Raw genomic sequence first — 18,234 nt, 5'->3', positions numbered from 1 at the left:
AAAAAAAAAAGGCCTACAATGATTACTGAGGAATAAAGCAAGAAAAAGCCACTAGTTTGTTATGATTGTATAGTCCCAGATCTTAAACTTTCTTTGGGGAAAATATTAGTAACTATTTTTAGAATAGCTGGCTCCTGGGGCTGAAATGTAAAAAGAAATACTTCATTCTTTTATTTGTGGTGTTGATAATATAGCCCCACCCTTACAAACAAAGCATTTCATGCTCTATTCCTGCCCATTCCTTCAAACTGCTTATAATTGATTAAAAACATTTATCTGCAAAGCTGTCCAATAGCTAAGGGAAGAAAAAAAAGGATACTATTTGCTGCACAGTAACTAGCATTAACTGACCTGCACTGGCCTTCCTTTTAGCATATATTTAATTTTCTCCCTCAAATTACTCAACCCTGGATAAAGATAAATCATTTAAAGTTCAGATCTGCACTCACTCAATGCTGGAATCCAGTTGTGCCATCACAGTGATGTCAGTGGGAACATGAATAGTTAGCAGCAGAGTTGAGCTATGAGAAGACACCACACACTCACCACACTCAGACCAGAAGTTCCTACTTCTTGCCTTTTTCCCCCCTTTAAAAAAAGTAATGGAAGAACAGGAAAGGTTAGATAAATTAAGTGGCACTATTGTACTAAAATGAAAGATTAGGAAAAAATACAAAACCAGTTATTGCTTATACTAAAAAAAAATATAGAAAATTTCACTTGATTCCATTATCTGCTTTTATTGTTTCCCCTCCTGTACCTCATTATGAACTACAGTATTGGTGTCACCGATTCCTTATCATACTTCCTCATGTCTTTGCATTCTTGCAGATGATAACCTAAAAGAACAGTTATGCAGCAAAATATCAGTCCATAAAATGAAATCCTTCCTATTGAAGTTAGTTAGCTCATGGATAATTAAGGATCTTCTTCCATATCATCTGGGTTGGGAGCCATAATGAAGTGCTTTGGGTATACAAGGTTGTGTGTGTATGCATGTATTTCCCAGCGAGCATCATCACTTTCATGTGTAATGTAACGTTCTCCAATGCGAGTTTCAAATTCTCTAAGGTCAAGCCAAGTTTGATAGTCCTAGAAAAAAATGTAATTATGAACCATAAAAGAAACAAAATACTATCAACCTTTTTTGGGGGGAGGGGGGTATAGCACCTGAGTCAAATAACTAACGATCCTTATTCATGAGTACTTGTTATACAGTAAGTTCTATTTGTAATATTTTAGATTTGCAATGTTAAAGATAAATACTTTTTGAAATTCAGAGTCTCTTAATGAAGGAAATTAGTTTCTGGGGAAAAAAAATTTCCCTTGGGCTTCTGAGGTGGCAATAATCACTACAACATTTTATTCTCTACTGTGAGGAGCCTAAAATAGAGGAAAGTGCTTGGAATCTATTATCAGGATAATTTAATAATTGGTGAGATTAACTACGATTGTGTTTAATTCTACACACTCCCTTTAAAACAGCTCTAAAGCTTCTTTCCCTACTCTGAGGTTTGGAAGTTATCTTTTTTTTTTTTTCCCATTTTGTCTTTTCTCGTGACCGGCAACGGCTTGAAACCCTCAGTGTCGCGCCCGTACCGGACCGGGACCGGCAACGGGATCGCAACCCTCGGTGTTGCTCCCACACCTCGCTCAGCCAGTGAGCGGCCGGTCTGNATGTGGGATCCGAACCCTTGGCGGGAGCACCGCCGCGCTCCCAAGCAGCGCACTGTAGCAGTGCGCCACCGGGCCGGCCCCGGAAGTTATCTTTTGAGAAATCCATGCAGTAACTTTTGGGAGAATTAAGCCAAACATATTTTAAATGGCGGTTTTTTGATCTCTTCAGTGCAAAAATAAACCTTTTGGTGGACATTTAAAATAAAATATACTTGACAAACTATATCATGCTGATCATACAAAAAGGTGAAATGAACACACAAGGCCCTATAAAAGGCTAAGTTATAGCTTTCAGCTTATGGGAGTTTAATTGCCTATCAGTACTGATTTGAATGTTGTATGCATCACTTCCAGAGATTCAGCCATAGTACAGATTAATCATTGAAGAGCATTTACATTATTCTAAGCAATGTGTAGAATCTGTTGATCTTGGAGTGGTTTCATGAGGGAAGACAAATTATAGTGAACTGCTCAAATAAGGATTGCCAAAGAGATGCATTAGAGATTCAGCCATAGTACAGATTAATCATTGAAGAGCATTTACATTATTCTAAGCAATGTGCAGAATCTGTTGATCTTGGAGTGGTTTCATGAGGGAAGACAAATTATAGTGAACTGCTCAAATAAGGATTGCCAAAGAGATGCATATTTTTTTTACCTGTAGCCAGGGATGACTAAGTGATTTGTCAACACTGTAACGTTTTCTCATCTTCACTTGAAGCAGGTTGTTTATCAGATCAATTGCTAAGGGAAGAAACAAAATTAGGTACATGAATTTGGGTGTATAGAACACCACACACCAGTCACTCTGCCCGGAAAGTAGTTAAATCCATAGAAGTACAGGGTTGAGGAATTTTTGCTTCTCAAGGACGTGGACGTTAAGTGATCCATAGATATTTACTGAATTAAGTGTACCTATCAAATTTTTATTTTATGAAGAAGGCAGTATACAATACAGGTTAAAAGTATACACTGTCTGCTTTTGCCACTTACTAGCTGTGTGATATCAGATCAGTTACTAAACTATGCTGTGCCTCAGTTTCCTCATCTGTAAAATGAAGTTGTTGAGAAGATGAAATCAGTTTAATATATAAAGGGCTTAGAACAGCACTTAGCACAAAGGTGATAAGGATTAACTATTATTATTTTAAGATGAATAAAGCAGACTTCCTGATTATAAGCTGATCCCTCCAATGATACCATGTTGCTCTCTAGTCCCTTGCTTGGTCTGGAAAAGTAGCCAGAGCCATTCCATTGCCTTGCCTCTGCAGACATGGTTAGATTGAGGTGATAACATATTACCAAAAGTTCACATTCAAAAGGTTTTAAATAGGTTCAGGGTGTTTTGGTGTATATGGTGAGATCCTGGCATACACATTCAATAATTTGGAGAAATGGATCAACTGCGAAACCAAGGGAACCATACACCTACATACTATAGCCCTATACTTTAAAAAATTTATGGAAAAATATGATTAAAAGATAATACAAATCTTTCCATGAACTGTTTGAAGATCCCTTGTACAGTGATACATCTGAAATACTGATATGAAATAAAGCCTTGACCCACGCATGAGCCAAATGAAAGACTTTTATACCACGGTAGCTCTATTTCTCTTCTAGATTTTCTGTAAGTACATTAATTATGAACTTCTCTGTGTTTCAAATACTTCAAACCTTTGTTCACTGTTCTTTAACTGTGGTCCACCATGTGTATCAGAATCATTTGGGGTGTTTATTTGAAATGCACATTCCTGGTTATCATTCCAACTGATAAATCTGAATCTCTGGTACATGACCAGGGTTTTTTCTTGTAATAAACTCAAGTGATTCTGATACAAGACATCTACAGACCCAGAATTCCAACTGATAAATCTGAATCTCTGGTACATGACCAGGGTTTTTTCTTGTAATAAACTCATCAAGTGATTCTGATACAAGACATCTACAGACCCAGAAGTTCTTTGGTAGCATCAAAAAAACGCTTACATGGACGTTAATCAGCTTTCTTCATTACCAACTGTCTTTACTTGTTGTTCCTCAAACTTTTGTCAGTTCAATGGAATATTAGTTTCTACTCTTAGGCCTAGTATTTTTGGAAAAACAAGAACTACCTGTTCCAAGGGTTGGCTAAATCCAGGTGGGGGTATTTCCCAGCATTGGTTCTACTAAATTCTATGGGACTACTAAATTTTAAGTGGTGTACTCTTCTTTCCTGTTACTATCAGTAAACTGAACACGACCAAGCAAGTCATTTTTGATGGGTACAGAACCAAGGGTTACAAGCTCAAAAGCCTTCATCAGGCAGGAAAAACAAATGTATGAAGGTGCCCAGTAGAGGTCCACGGGGGAGATGAAAACAAAGTGGAGAATGTGTGTTGAATATAAAGCCCATTCCAGGTAGGTATAAAGAACCTGATCTACAGGTCTCCATTCAAGGAGTTAACAGTCTTGTTCTGAAGACTAGAGAAGTTAATCCATGAAAAGATAGAATACTTAAAATAAAACACCCAACTATTAACCTAAGTAGATCTTATACAGTTTAGAGGAAGCATAGTCAGGAAAAGCTTCATAAGTGAGCCACAGGTTAAGGGGTCCTTGAAGAATTAGAAGGATTTCAATAGTGAAGAGGAGGGATTGTAGGCAGGTGAAGAAAGGCCTAAGCAACGTGCAGAAAACAGTTCATAAGAGAGTACACAACTAGGTTTGTGTAGGGGAGTAGTGGTTTCAGAATGAGGTAACTGGGGTCTGGATTAGTGCTATGCCTGGGAACTGTTAGGAAGACAGAGATAGAAAAGACAGTGTAAGAGGAAGAGTACCCCAAAATGGGTAACTAGTTGAATGTGGATGATGAATGGGAGATAATAAAAAAAGAGATCAGAAGAGACAGACTGATTTGGGATCACAAAGATTTTTAGACTAAAGGGGATAGAGCCAAAGTTAATTATTATTATTTTTTTTTTTACCTTCACCAGAAATTTCTCTCCACGGATTTGGTGGGTACATAAATGCCGCATTTTGGATTTGGTCATTTATATCTTCATCCTCATTAAAAGGGAATGTACCACTGAGGCTCACATAGACGATAACTCCCACTGACCACATATCTAGAGAACGGTTGTAACCTTTGCTCCTGAGAACCTCAGGAGCTAAGTATGCTGGAGTTCCAACCACAGACCTCCTGAATGATTTTTCACCAATGATGCGTGCAAATCCAAAATCACACAGCTTCACCTGGAAATTAAAAAGAAAAATAAACGTTAATTTTATATATAACTATATATCAATTTATATGTACATACTTAATGTTCCTAAATATGATCCTGTATCACTTCAACATACTTGCCAACTGTATTTTTAATATCAAACAACTATACATAGGGAAATTGTAAAATGTCCCTTTCCCAGAAGGCAAATACATTTATCCTGTGATCCTGACTAACATATGAAAAGCTTTCCTAGTGCTTATTTCAAAAAACTTGAATTCCAGCTTCCAGAATGCCAAATAATACACTGGTGTTACAAGTGTTCAGTTTTTTGATGAAATGGGGTATGCTCTTTTATCATTTTTCTTGTACAGGGATCACTTTTCTATCATCTATGAGCAAGAATTGTGTTTCATTTCTGAATCCTCAGTGACCTCACTATACCTAACCACATAAAGGTACTCAATGCATGTTTACTGAATAAAAATAAGCTATAATTTTTAAAAACATCCTTTGTTTAATCCTAGAATCTGTCTTCCCGAGGACACTATTAAGTGGCAAGTAAATGAAACTGAAGTGTATTAAACTATTAATGTGGATAATAGAAGAGTAATGCTATAGACTGTTCCAAGGAATAAGAAGAGCAACAGTATTTTCTATGACTGTGGAACAAATTATTGCTAGTTGTATGTTTAGATTTGAAAAAGTTGTATCTGAAGGTAGTCACAGTCACTACCACGTCCTATGGAAAGAGAGTTCCGAAGTGTGATGATCTTGGCACTTATTTTGCTGCCCATCTTTTTGTAGAGGTTCAGATTCTGGTGATTAATGGCTGCATCCGTGCTGAATAAGCAAATGCCATGTACTTTTCCAGAGGAAATGCTCTGACACACAAAATGTGTTCAGAAAAAGCATTAAGATAAATTGAGAGAGAAGGGGTATGGCCTCTAGAAAACAGTGGCCCAATGACTGGAGATCAAAGAGGTGAAGGTGTTTTCAAATGCTGCTTGCTACTTCTAGGTTATGGATCCTGACGTTTTTATGAATGATATCTGCTCTATTATTGAATTTGGCTGCTTCTCTATTTGAGTCTTTGAAGAATAGGAGTACTGACCTTGAAATGTGAACTCTCCTTTTTTTGAGTTAAATGTCAGATTTCAGCTAACACCTTGATAAAGTAAAGATGACTTGGCAGTTTGGCAACTGAATAAAGAAGTGTGACCATGGCTAGCACTTGAGCAAAAAAAAAAAAAAAAAAGGCATATCAAGCAAATAACATTTTCCCTTTGTTCCTAATGGGAACGATATAGAAAGCAGAGGTCAGAAAGTTGGAGCTTTAGCCTTATATATGGAAGCAGTTTATTTTGAACACTAAAAAAAAAAAAAAAAAAAAAAAAAAGGCATATCAAGCAAATAACATTTTCCCTTTGTTCCTAATGGGAACGATATAGAAAGCAGAGGTCAGAAAGTTGGAGCTTTAGCCTTATATATGGAAGCAGTTTATTTTGAACACTGTACCCACTATTTGAGGAAATTTTTGACCTCACAGTGATAAGGAATCACTTTTAACCACATGGGCATTATAAAAGGAAGAACATGATTACTACTTTAAAAGTGCTGAATGACTTAAAAGTACATTTTTCTTTGAAAGACTATTTCAGTTGTATTTACCAGTGAAACAGCTGTTATCCTTATTCTAGCCATTTGTCTAATTGTACATGTTTCAAATGTACATAAATAATAGTCTGGCAACAGATATTCTAGCTGATTGGAGGAATAATCAGTGACAATCATGAAAAACAGTTGCAGGTACCATCACCAACATACATTTCTCAGGACAGTTGTTTCAAAATTTGGACTTAGTAGGTTATGAAACAAATTTAGTGGTTCAAGATCAACATTTTTAAAAAAATGAAATTCAATTGAATAAAAAAAAATCAGAGCACCCACACATAGCCAGGATGCACAGGCATATGATATTGTTCGTATGTATGTGAGCACTGGTGGTAATGGGAAATATAATTCTTACATACGGTTTGGTGAAAATGGTTGAAATATAGTGCTCTAAAGAGGAAATGGAGTTGGTTGCCTGACTCAACCAAAATCTTCTTCCATTTTTTTTTTCCTGATTGGTAAGGGGATCACAACCCTCGGCACGGTGCTGTCTGCGCCACACTCAGCCAGTGAGCAGACCAGCCATCCCAACATAGGATCCGAACACGCGGCCTCGGCGCTACCAGTGCCACACTCTCCTGAGTGAGCCACGGGGCCGGCCCAAAATCTTCTTCCATTTGAGGTAACACCCCTCAGTTTAACTTATGGGGAATTCATCCTGGGCACCAAGCACCAACCAAGGTTGGTTCTCCCCACTTCATTCCCAGCCCATGGGGAGAGGTGAATTGCAAAGAGTCTAAAAAAGTCTTAATGAACATAAACAATATAATTTCAAAAATCTGAATTTAATTAGTTATTAACCCTCACTGGCAGTTATAGGCTAAAAATTTTATATCTGTAAAATGGTATGCATTTTGAACCTACAGCATTTAGTACACTGCCTTTTATTATGTAGGTATTTCCTAAATATTGTCAGATACTTAAAATAATTCTTCAAAAGGTTCTGGAGAATATCTTACCTGAGGAAATGGCTCTGCTGATGCGAGCAGCACATTTTCTGGCTTTAAATCACAGTGTACAATATTCTTAAAATGTAGATTCCTCAAAGCAACAAGTATCTGTTATTAAAGAAAAATGATTTTCTTTCAACGTCTCGAAAATCATAGTTACACTCCAATGTGACTCCCTGAATGGTGTAAGTTTGAAAACACACAGTTCATCAAGATTTAGCTCAAAGTGTAACTTTGTTCTTCAAGCCTAACGATTCCTTCAATCTCCCAATATGTAAAAGCAATGCTATTTAATTATTAGTTTTTAATTATTTTCTAGTTTAAAAAAGGCAAAATACCTGTGTCACCATGAACTTAGTAATTCGTTCTGGGAGCCGACCCTTCTCACTGGATAAAATCATTTCCAACATATCTCCATGTAGCTTTTCCATTACTACAAAAACTCGTTCTGGGGTTTCAAACATACATTCCAGGTTTACAATCCCAGGGTGGTGCAAATTCTGAAAACAGTTATGGGATATTTATATGACCAACTTAAGTAGAGAAACAGTTTTACTATGCAAATATCTAACAATGTGTTACAGTTTAATTGTATGAAATACCTGGCATAGAAAGAAAAACAGCTTAGAAAAAATAAAGCAAAAACAAAAACAAAAACAACCAATAAAAAGGATCATAGATTCTTATATTCCAAGTTGTGTACTGGAGAGTGGACGCACTGAGGGGAGAAAATGTTTTCCTGATTTGATTACATAATGGCCCTTGTCTGTTACTGCTTCTTTTCCTTCCTTCCTTCTCTTTTTAATCTTCTGACACTGCTCTAATTTTATGCTGTCCTTGAATAGGCACCAGTTGTCAATTTTTAGCCAATTACACATGGATTTGGCTCTTTGGGGGATGCATTTGTGAAGATCTTTGCACAAGAGATAGTTTTGTTTCCAAAGTAGTTGTTTATCTAAGTCTTGATTCTCCTTATACAGTAGTTCCCCCCAAACTGCTGTCTCGTTTTCTGCAGTTTCAGTTACCCCAAAGTACAGTACAATAGGATATTTTGAGAGACCACATTCACATAATTTTTATTACAGTATATTGTGATAATTGTTCTATTTTTAGTTATTTTTGTTAATCTCTTACTGTGCCTAATTTATTTATTGAAACTTTATCAATAAATGTATAGGAAAAAACAAAGTATATAGGACTTGATACTATCCATGGTTTCAGATATCCATTGGGGTTGTTAGAACGTATCCCCTGTGGTTAAGGGGGGGACTACTGTATTATACCTCTTCCCTCTTTTAGGTTCAGCATCTCTCTACCTCCATCATCCCATGTTTCTTGAGCACTACTAGGTTACAAGGGCTGGAGATACATAAAGATTAATGTGATACTATTTCTGCTTATAAAAAAGCAATCTATCTTATTTTCTACTGGTGAAAAAACCTTCCTCAAAAACAAATACGTCAAGTCAGCCTTGCTCAAAAAACTTCAATGGCTCTTTATTTCTGGATATAAATCTAAATTCCTTTGCCTAGATTTTAAGATCTTCAATAATCTGGCTTCATTCTCCCCAATCTTAAATATGCTGCTCCATTGACCTAAATGTTCAATCTATTTTTATTCTCTTTTCTTATGCTTTTCCCCTTAATATAGGTATCTGATTATGCTAAGGGAGCTAGCTTTATTTTTTTGGCCATGCAAAGTTGAGTTCCATCTAAAATGGTTTTTGAATCCACCTTCATCTCTCAATTCCTACTGCAACTGCCTTCACTTGAGCCCACATTATCTCTCTTTAGGACTCCTACAATAGTTTCTACACTGTATATATGCAGCAATACTTATCCCATTGTACTGTAATTATGTGTGTATGTGTCTTACTCCCTCTCTAATAAGTTCCCTGAGGGCACAGACTGTGTCTTATTTTAGCTCAATGTCTGACTCATGGTAGGTGTTTTCAAAAATGTTTAGAAAAATGAAAGAATATCAAATGCAAAATAAACTTGTTTACTAATCAATTTTAAACAATTTAATGACATGATGTTCCACGTAGAAAAAAAGTGACAAAATTTTATAGCAGAGAAGTGAAAGTGAAATACCTCAGTGGAGGGGTGTGACAATAGCAGTAAGCAGGGGGGATTCAGAATATCATAACTTTTATCAACTTAGAGTTAGAGGTGTGACTGTTTCCTATGCCACAGTTGTCTAGCTCTTAAGTTTTTTTCCCTGCCCGCTTTTAAAAATAGAAGTATGCTATAACATTATTCTTCTCACTTAAGAACTTCCTGTTTGCTTAACTTTTTATTTCCTCTGGAGTCTGTTTTAGCAAGTTATACTTTCATAGAGAATTGCCCATTTCCTCCAAGTTTTCAAACTTACCTGATAGAGTTGAACAAAGTAGTATCTTATAATTCCTTTCATTTTTTCTGTATCTCTGGTCATCTCCCTAAGCTGTTTTTATATTTTCTTCTTTATTTTTTTGCTTAGGTTGGCTACTTATTTTATTTTTACGTACCTCCTCACCACCCCTCACCCAGAGAACGAGCTTTTGGATGTATTGTATTCTTTTCTGTGTTTATTAATTTCCATTTTTATCTTTTGTTAATCCTTCCTGCTTTCCTTAATTTTATTTTATTGTTCATTCTTTGAGTTGGATTTTTATCTCATTTATTTTCATTCTTCCTTGCTTAATATTTGAGATTATAAAGCTTTCTTTGAATGACAGCCCAAAGGCTCTGATATATACAGTATTTTCTTGATTATTTTCTAAACATTCTGAAATTTTGGTTTTGCTCTTTCATTCAAGAATTAAGATAACTTTTAAAGTTTTCAGGTAGTGGAAGCTTTTTGTTTTCTGATTTTGTAAGTTATTTCTACTTTTATTGCATTAAGATCAGAGAATACTGTCTGTACTACTACTTTTTGAATTAATGAGGTATTCTTTGTTCTTTGTTTTTAGGGTACAGAGTTCACTGTAAAGTGGTTAGATCTACCTTATTCTATTTAGGTCTTGTATGTTCTTAATTATTTTTGTCTACTCCATCTATCACGGGCTATTAATATGCTTGTCTGTTTCTCTTATTTCTTCTCTAGTTTTCCTTTAGAAGTTGATGCTATTATTTGGTGTAGTGTGATTTACACTCTTCCATTGTTAAAGTGTCCTTCTTCATTTCATTTAATGTGTTTTCCTTTGAACTGTATCTTGTCAGGTATGACCCCTTGGCTTTCGTTTGTTTGTTTCCTTTAGAAGTTGATGCTATTATTTGGTGTAGTGTGATTTACACTCTTCCATTGTTAAATTGTCCTTCTTCATTTCATTTAATGTGTTTTCCTTTGAACTGTATCTTGTCAGGTATGACCCCTTGGCTTTCGTTTGTTTGGGGAAGGGACCTAGGGAGGATATCACAGCTGTAGATGTCAGAAAGAACCAGCAAAAACAGTTTTTATTGTGATGCTTCTTCCTACATGTACCCCTGCTTCACTTTCACTGTTTTTTAGAAAATCTTCTCCCTATTTTGTAGGTATAAACTTTTTCTATTTTTATTAAAGATAGAGTATGCTCTTCTGTTCATCATTTTCCTTGTAGGTTTTGGGTGATTTCCAAGAAGAGAAGGGGAAAATGCTGAATTTATACCAGTTTTCAAACCAGAAATTTCCATCTAAGTTTCTGATAGTGTTTTCCCATTTACACAGGTAGCCATGAGAATGCTACAACTTGTTTCCCACTACTCTTACCTTCTTCAGGCAATAGCAAAATCATCATTCTACATTGCTATGTATCTAGGAAACAAAAGTGTCCCCACCCCCGTTTCTACTCCACAATGTGCTTCCCAGTTATGGCCATGTTGACAGTTTATGTAGGTATGAATCCTTTTCTATACATAACCATATGCAGACATACATAATATACACATTACTTTTTTATTTTTATATTTTTGTTGGCTGGCTGGTACAGGGATCCAAACACATTACTTTAAAAAGTTACACAAATAGGATCATTCCACACTTCCATTTTTTCATTTAACAATATGTTGTAGATAATTTCCCACATAAATACATTTATTCAATAAATATTAAATGAGTATTTTTCATGTGTCTACCACTATGTAGGTAGTCTGGATTTATTAATAAATGAAACTGACAAACATCCCTTGTCTCATGGAGCTTATTCTAGCAAGGTGAAATAGATAATAGGAGATAAACTAATAAATTACCTATTATGGAGGTAGTAAGTGCCATGGACAAAAGAAAAGAGGGTAACGGAGCAGATGGGTGAGAGGGTGGGTTTAATGCTGAATAGAATGTGAAGCCCTCACTGAGAAAATGATACATAGGCAAAATCTTGAAAAAGACAAGCGAATATGTCATGCTGATATTTGAGGAGAAAAGCATTCCAAGCAGAGAGAACAGTGAATGCAAAGCTCTTGAGACAGGAGCATGTCTGGCATATCTGAGAAACATCAAGAAAGTCAGGGTGGCCATCATTTGGAAAAGAGATTCAATTTGTTGAGTGTGGTGTCTGCAGTATATCCTTTTTCAAGAAATTTTGGTTCAGTTTAATAAAGTGTAACCACAGGCATCCAAAAATGGTATCTGTCAAAAATTTATCTACACACACAATACTAATCCATCAGCAGAAAACTGGTTAAATAAAATATGATACATCCATACAAAGGAATACTAGCTAAACACTTACTAAATGATGTAGTGCCATAAGTACTGAGCCAGAAAGTTAGCCATGACATATTACTGAGTTAAAAAGGGAAGATGTAGGGTAGCAGTGTCTCAACTAAAAATGAAAATAAAATATGATTACTTTAACACTACGATCAGATATGAGTTTTCTGAAAGATTCCAGGAATGGTGTGAAAAGAGGGCAAGACTGGAGGCACAAAGGCCAAGCAGGAGACTACTGTAGCAGTCCTGGCAAGGGATGAAAAGGGTTTAACGTTACTTTTCTTTTGCATCTTGGATTATAGCTTATAGAGTACTTTTATACTCTTTAGTTTTAATTAATATTAACCACCCTGTGTGCTATGCAGATCAGGTTTTATTAGCTCATTAGATAGACGAACATACTGAGGATAGTAAATGCCTTAGATTGAGGGCACCCCAAAACTTGACCACCACTGTGACACTAAGAGGGTGGGAAATGCTGTTACGGTAAGTGAAAGGTGGAGCCTTGAAGAGGTGATTAGAGTGTAGGACACCATGCCGGAATGAAAGGATTAATAATGGTGGTCAGGGGTGTGGTTCTCGGGGCTTACATAAGGAACTATCACTCTCTGTGCTCTGCCATATTTTGCCATGTGAGACCCCTGGGTCCCTGTCACCACGACCGAGGCTCTCACCAGCTGTGTTCCCTGGACTATGGACTTCCCAGCTTCTGAAATTGTACGCAGTAAGTTTTGTTTTCTTTATAAATCACTCAGTTTCAGGTATTTATGTTATAAGCAAAAGAAACAAATTATTACAGAAAGGTTAAATGACTTCGACAAATCATAACTCACAGAGCTGGATAAGATTTCAGGTTTTCAATGCCAAAAGTAGACAAATGATGCCATTTGTGTTAGAAAACCCTTAGGGAATATACTTCAATGAAGCAGTGCATACAACCCAACATAAACTTTGAACCATTTTTCCCCCTACACAGACATCTTTATGTGTGAGCTACAAGAAGAGATAAAGTAAGACTACTGTAAAACTACTCCTCTGGTTCTTTTTGTTACTTTCTAAAGTTTTTGCAGTGGACATTAAGGAATGAATACTCAGTTACAGTGAAAAGGACTTAGCTGAAAAGATAAAAGGGCCACTTGACAAAATTGTGAGATGACAAGATAGCTGGCAGATGTTTTTAAATTTTACAATTTTTCTATATTATATGCAATATGCAAAAGGCTGTAGTTGCTTACCTCCATAAACAATGCCAAACTGGCCTGAACCAAGCACCTCATCTGCAAAGATCTGATAAACGGTACTGATGTCCTAACAGGAAAAAATAAACAGTAAGTACTACCTACCTCTATAAAACAATGCTAATATCTCTGACTATTTTCAAATACTTAAATACATTCTTGTTTTCACATTAGAGGCAACTAATTTTCATAAAGTGCAAAATATTTCATGAAACACAGGCTATGTTCTAGAGAAGGTTAAGTATAATGTATTCTGTAAGAAGACTGTTAGAAAAAAATGCTTTGAATAAAAAAATCTGGGCTGGCTATTCAGCTCAGTTGGTTAGAATATGGTGCTGATAAAACACCAAGGTTTGAACCCTTTACTGGCCAGCTGCCAAAAAAAAAAAAAAAATCTTTAAAAGTAAATTAACATAAAAAATTAAAAGCCTATTTCTCTAATAAGATCTTCACATTTTATTTGCCTTATTTTAATCACCCAATTTGCACATGTTAGCTATCATTATTACTTACCACATTCTCTTCGATCTGACAATTAGATACGGAGATACTGGTAGACAAATCTTCTGTAAAATATAAGAATGATATATGAGAAAATAACAAAATTATTAGTATATGGCTTAATATTAATACCATATGAATGCATATGGTATACTAAAATTAAACAGGTTAACATACAATATAATACCATTATGTACATTTAAAAAATTTATCTACACACACAATACTAATCCATCAGCAGAAAACTGGTTAAATAAAATATGATACATCCATACAAAGGAATACTAGCTAAACACTTACTAAATGATGTAGTGCCATAAGTACTGAGCCAGAAAGTTAGCCATGACATATTACTGAGTTAAAAAGGGAAGATGTAGGGTAGCAGTGTCTCAACTAAAAATGAAAATAAAATATGATTACTTTAACACTACGATCAGATATGAGTTTTCTGAAAGATTCCAGGAATGGTGTGAAAAGAGGGCAAGACTGGAGGCACAAAGGCCAAGCAGGAGACTACTGTAGCAGTCCTGGCAAGGGATGAAAAGGGTTTAACGTTACTTTTCTTTTGCATCTTGGATTATAGCTTATAGAGTACTTTTATACTCTTTAGTTTTAATTAATATTAACCACCCTGTGTGCTATGCAGATCAGGTTTTATTAGCTCATTAGATAGACGAACATACTGAGGATAGTAAATGCCTTAGATTGAGGGCACCCCAAAACTTGACCACCACTGTGACACTAAGAGGGTGGGAAATGCTGTTACGGTAAGTGAAAGGTGGAGCCTTGAAGAGGTGATTAGAGTGTAGGACACCATGCCGGAATGAAAGGATTAATAATGGTGGTCAGGGGTGTGGTTCTCGGGGCTTACATAAGGAACTATCACTCTCTGTGCTCTGCCATATTTTGCCATGTGAGACCCCTGGGTCCCTGTCACCACGACCGAGGCTCTCACCAGCTGTGTTCCCTGGACTATGGACTTCCCAGCTTCTGAAATTGTACGCAGTAAGTTTTGTTTTCTTTATAAATCACTCAGTTTCAGGTATTTATGTTATAAGCAAAAGAAACAAATTATTACAGAAAGGTTAAATGACTTCGACAAATCATAACTCACAGAGCTGGATAAGATTTCAGGTTTTCAATGCCAAAAGTAGACAAATGATGCCATTTGTGTTAGAAAACCCTTAGGGAATATACTTCAATGAAGCAGTGCATACAACCCAACATAAACTTTGAACCATTTTTCCCCCTACACAGACATCTTTATGTGTGAGCTACAAGAAGAGATAAAGTAAGACTACTGTAAAACTACTCCTCTGGTTCTTTTTGTTACTTTCTAAAGTTTTTGCAGTGGACATTAAGGAATGAATACTCAGTTACAGTGAAAAGGACTTAGCTGAAAAGATAAAAGGGCCACTTGACAAAATTGTGAGATGACAAGATAGCTGGCAGATGTTTTTAAATTTTACAATTTTTCTATATTATATGCAATATGCAAAAGGCTGTAGTTGCTTACCTCCATAAACAATGCCAAACTGGCCTGAACCAAGCACCTCATCTGCAAAGATCTGATAAACGGTACTGATGTCCTAACAGGAAAAAATAAACAGTAAGTACTACCTACCTCTATAAAACAATGCTAATATCTCTGACTATTTTCAAATACTTAAATACATTCTTGTTTTCACATTAGAGGCAACTAATTTTCATAAAGTGCAAAATATTTCATGAAACACAGGCTATGTTCTAGAGAAGGTTAAGTATAATGTATTCTGTAAGAAGACTGTTAGAAAAAAATGCTTTGAATAAAAAAATCTGGGCTGGCTATTCAGCTCAGTTGGTTAGAATATGGTGCTGATAAAACACCAAGGTTTGAACCCTTTACTGGCCAGCTGCCAAAAAAAAAAAAAAAATCTTTAAAAGTAAATTAACATAAAAAATTAAAAGCCTATTTCTCTAATAAGATCTTCACATTTTATTTGCCTTATTTTAATCACCCAATTTGCACATGTTAGCTATCATTATTACTTACCACATTCTCTTCGATCTGACAATTAGATACGGAGATACTGGTAGACAAATCTTCTGTAAAATATAAGAATGATATATGAGAAAATAACAAAATTATTAGTATATGACTTAATATTAATGCCATATGAATGCATATGGTATACTAAAATTAAACAGGTTAACATACAATATAATACCATTATGTACATTTAAAAAATTTATCTACACACACAATACTAATCCATCAGCAGAAAACTGGTTAAATAAAATATGATACATCCATACAAAGGAATACTAGCTAAACACTTACTAAATGATGTAGTGCCATAAGTACTGAGCCAGAAAGTTAGCCATGACATATTACTGAGTTAAAAAGGGAAGATGTAGGGTAGCAGTGTCTCAACTAAAAATGAAAATAAAATATGATTACTTCTGGTGAGTGGGAGAGGAGGTTGGGGAATGAGGATTTTAGTTTTTATATACTTCTATACTGCTTGCATTTTTTAAAACACAAAAAGCATGCATTGCTTTCATAAAAAAATTAAAAATTAGGTAAACCTATCTATTGACATGGTAATTGGCAAGAAAAGAGAAAAAGGGAACATGGAAGTAAGCAAAAGACTAGGTGTCAAACATCTAGAATCTCAGAGACAACCCAAAGAAGCAAGATATGAAGTTTCGTTTATAATCCAAAATATAAAAATATAAAACTTCCTTAAGAGGGAAATGTAAGGAAACTATACATTAGAAATAAGTAACATGACTATCAAAAACTCCATTTTAAAATATTAAGTCAACTTTAGAATAGTAATTCAAATTTTAAATATTAAAGGTCAAGAGAAGGTACAGCATCAGCAAAATTAACGTGTCTAAAACTTTGCTTTTCAGTAGTTTCCTAGTTTGTGTCAATATTTTCTTTCTAAGGCCTCCACTACCTAGCACCATTCAGTTTTAATTTCATCGTTTCCCAGAACTCTGTTCCAGATAGGTTGCTATAAGGACAGCAACAACACCACCACAATAATACTATTACTTATGTGTCAGGCACTGCACTAAGGGCATTATGTGCATTCATTATTATTCTTCCTACTTTAGAAAACTGTGGAGTCTTAAGATCACATAGCTAATAAGTGACAGAACTGGGCTTTCATTCTTAAGAATCTTTACTTTTTACTCATTTGTAGTTTCCTAACCTAATGTTGCAAGAATGACTCTGGAGCCTAGCTCTGGGCATTGTTAAGTATATACTATAACCAAAATAATTTTATAAAGGAATTAACTAACGCTATTGGTTACTAAGACAAAGGAATGCAACCACACCCAAAAAGCTGCAGAACCAAAGAGGAGAAAAAGGAATCAACAAACTTATTGCTTACTGTGATCTTTCCCTTGCCCTGGAGAAGTGCAAATGCTTGCTTGAGGGGTAACAGGCATGAGAGCCTGGCGAATTGCTTTTTCCCAGCTTTGTGCTACATCAAGTCCGACTCCAGTGGCAGCAAGAACAGGATTGTGAGAGCTGTCCCCATTGTTCTCACCAACAAAGTATACCATAGTATCAGTAATGATTTCAAAACAGTGTGGGTTGCTGCCTTGTGAAATGTTTGTGAAATCTCGTGGCGAAGATACACGGAGAATTTCTGAAAGTGGAATTTCCTGAAGTAAAAAATAAAGCATTGGAACATAAAAATACATCTTTAAAAAATTTTTAAATACACGAAAGAATAGAAGATATGCATTCCTATGAATGCCATTAAGGTGAACACAAGTATGTGGCATATGGAATACACAGTCAAGTCTTATGATGGTGTCTGCCTTCAATGGTTTGCATGTCCAGCAATGCCGGAGGCGAAGCACAGAGAATGATGACCAAGCCAGAGATTCAGGCCTGGAGCAGGTCATTAGGATGCAAGGAAGGAGAAATTTAGGAGGATAATCTGCCACTACTGTATATCTAACACTTGTCACTTTCCAATTGTTATTAAATCAACAACTACGTCTCTAGTGGCTGCTGTCTATAAGATGTAGCCCCAAAGGCAGTCAGAAGCATAAGTAGTGGCAGAAAAAAGCAGAATCCTGGGTTAGTATAGGTTGTTTAAGCACTCCGTTTTGGTTCTGTCCATTGATGTAAACTGCAAAAAACTTATTTTAAAAAAACCAATCAGCTCGAAGCAAGTAATTATTTCCCATTCTCTTTCTTACTGACCTAATTGCTACATTTTTTTTTTTTTTTCATGACCGGCAACGGATCGCAACCCTCAGTGTTGCTCCCGTATCGGACCGGGACCGGCAACGGGATCGCAACCCTCA

At 35.8% G+C, this 18,234-nt stretch overlaps 1 protein-coding gene across 1 annotated transcript in view; it reads right to left on the bottom strand.

Moving 5' to 3' along the window:
* Nucleotides 1-6: 6 nt before the first annotated feature.
* Nucleotides 7-18,234, bottom strand: part of PRKD3 (protein kinase D3) — a 68,889-nt gene continuing 50,661 nt past the window's right edge. The window contains exons 10-18 of the mRNA XM_008588247.1: nucleotides 17,304-17,580; nucleotides 15,950-16,002; nucleotides 15,407-15,506; nucleotides 11,832-11,842; nucleotides 7,846-8,007; nucleotides 7,517-7,615; nucleotides 4,644-4,911; nucleotides 2,336-2,421; nucleotides 7-1,092 (exon numbers count right to left, since the gene is read on the bottom strand). Coding sequence (XP_008586469.1) covers nucleotides 919-1,092; nucleotides 2,336-2,421; nucleotides 4,644-4,911; nucleotides 7,517-7,615; nucleotides 7,846-8,007; nucleotides 11,832-11,842; nucleotides 15,407-15,506; nucleotides 15,950-16,002; nucleotides 17,304-17,580 — 1,230 coding nt within the window. The 3' untranslated portion in view covers nucleotides 7-918. The remainder of the gene's footprint in view (nucleotides 1,093-2,335; nucleotides 2,422-4,643; nucleotides 4,912-7,516; nucleotides 7,616-7,845; nucleotides 8,008-11,831; nucleotides 11,843-15,406; nucleotides 15,507-15,949; nucleotides 16,003-17,303; nucleotides 17,581-18,234) is intronic.

This window comes from Galeopterus variegatus, unplaced genomic scaffold, assembly GCF_000696425.1.
Source record: "Galeopterus variegatus unplaced genomic scaffold, G_variegatus-3.0.2 Scaffold4739, whole genome shotgun sequence".
NCBI classification, from domain to species: domain Eukaryota; kingdom Metazoa; phylum Chordata; class Mammalia; order Dermoptera; family Cynocephalidae; genus Galeopterus; species Galeopterus variegatus.
The sequence above is the reverse complement of the archived record's forward strand: the minus strand, read 5'-3'. Positions and strand labels throughout refer to the sequence as shown.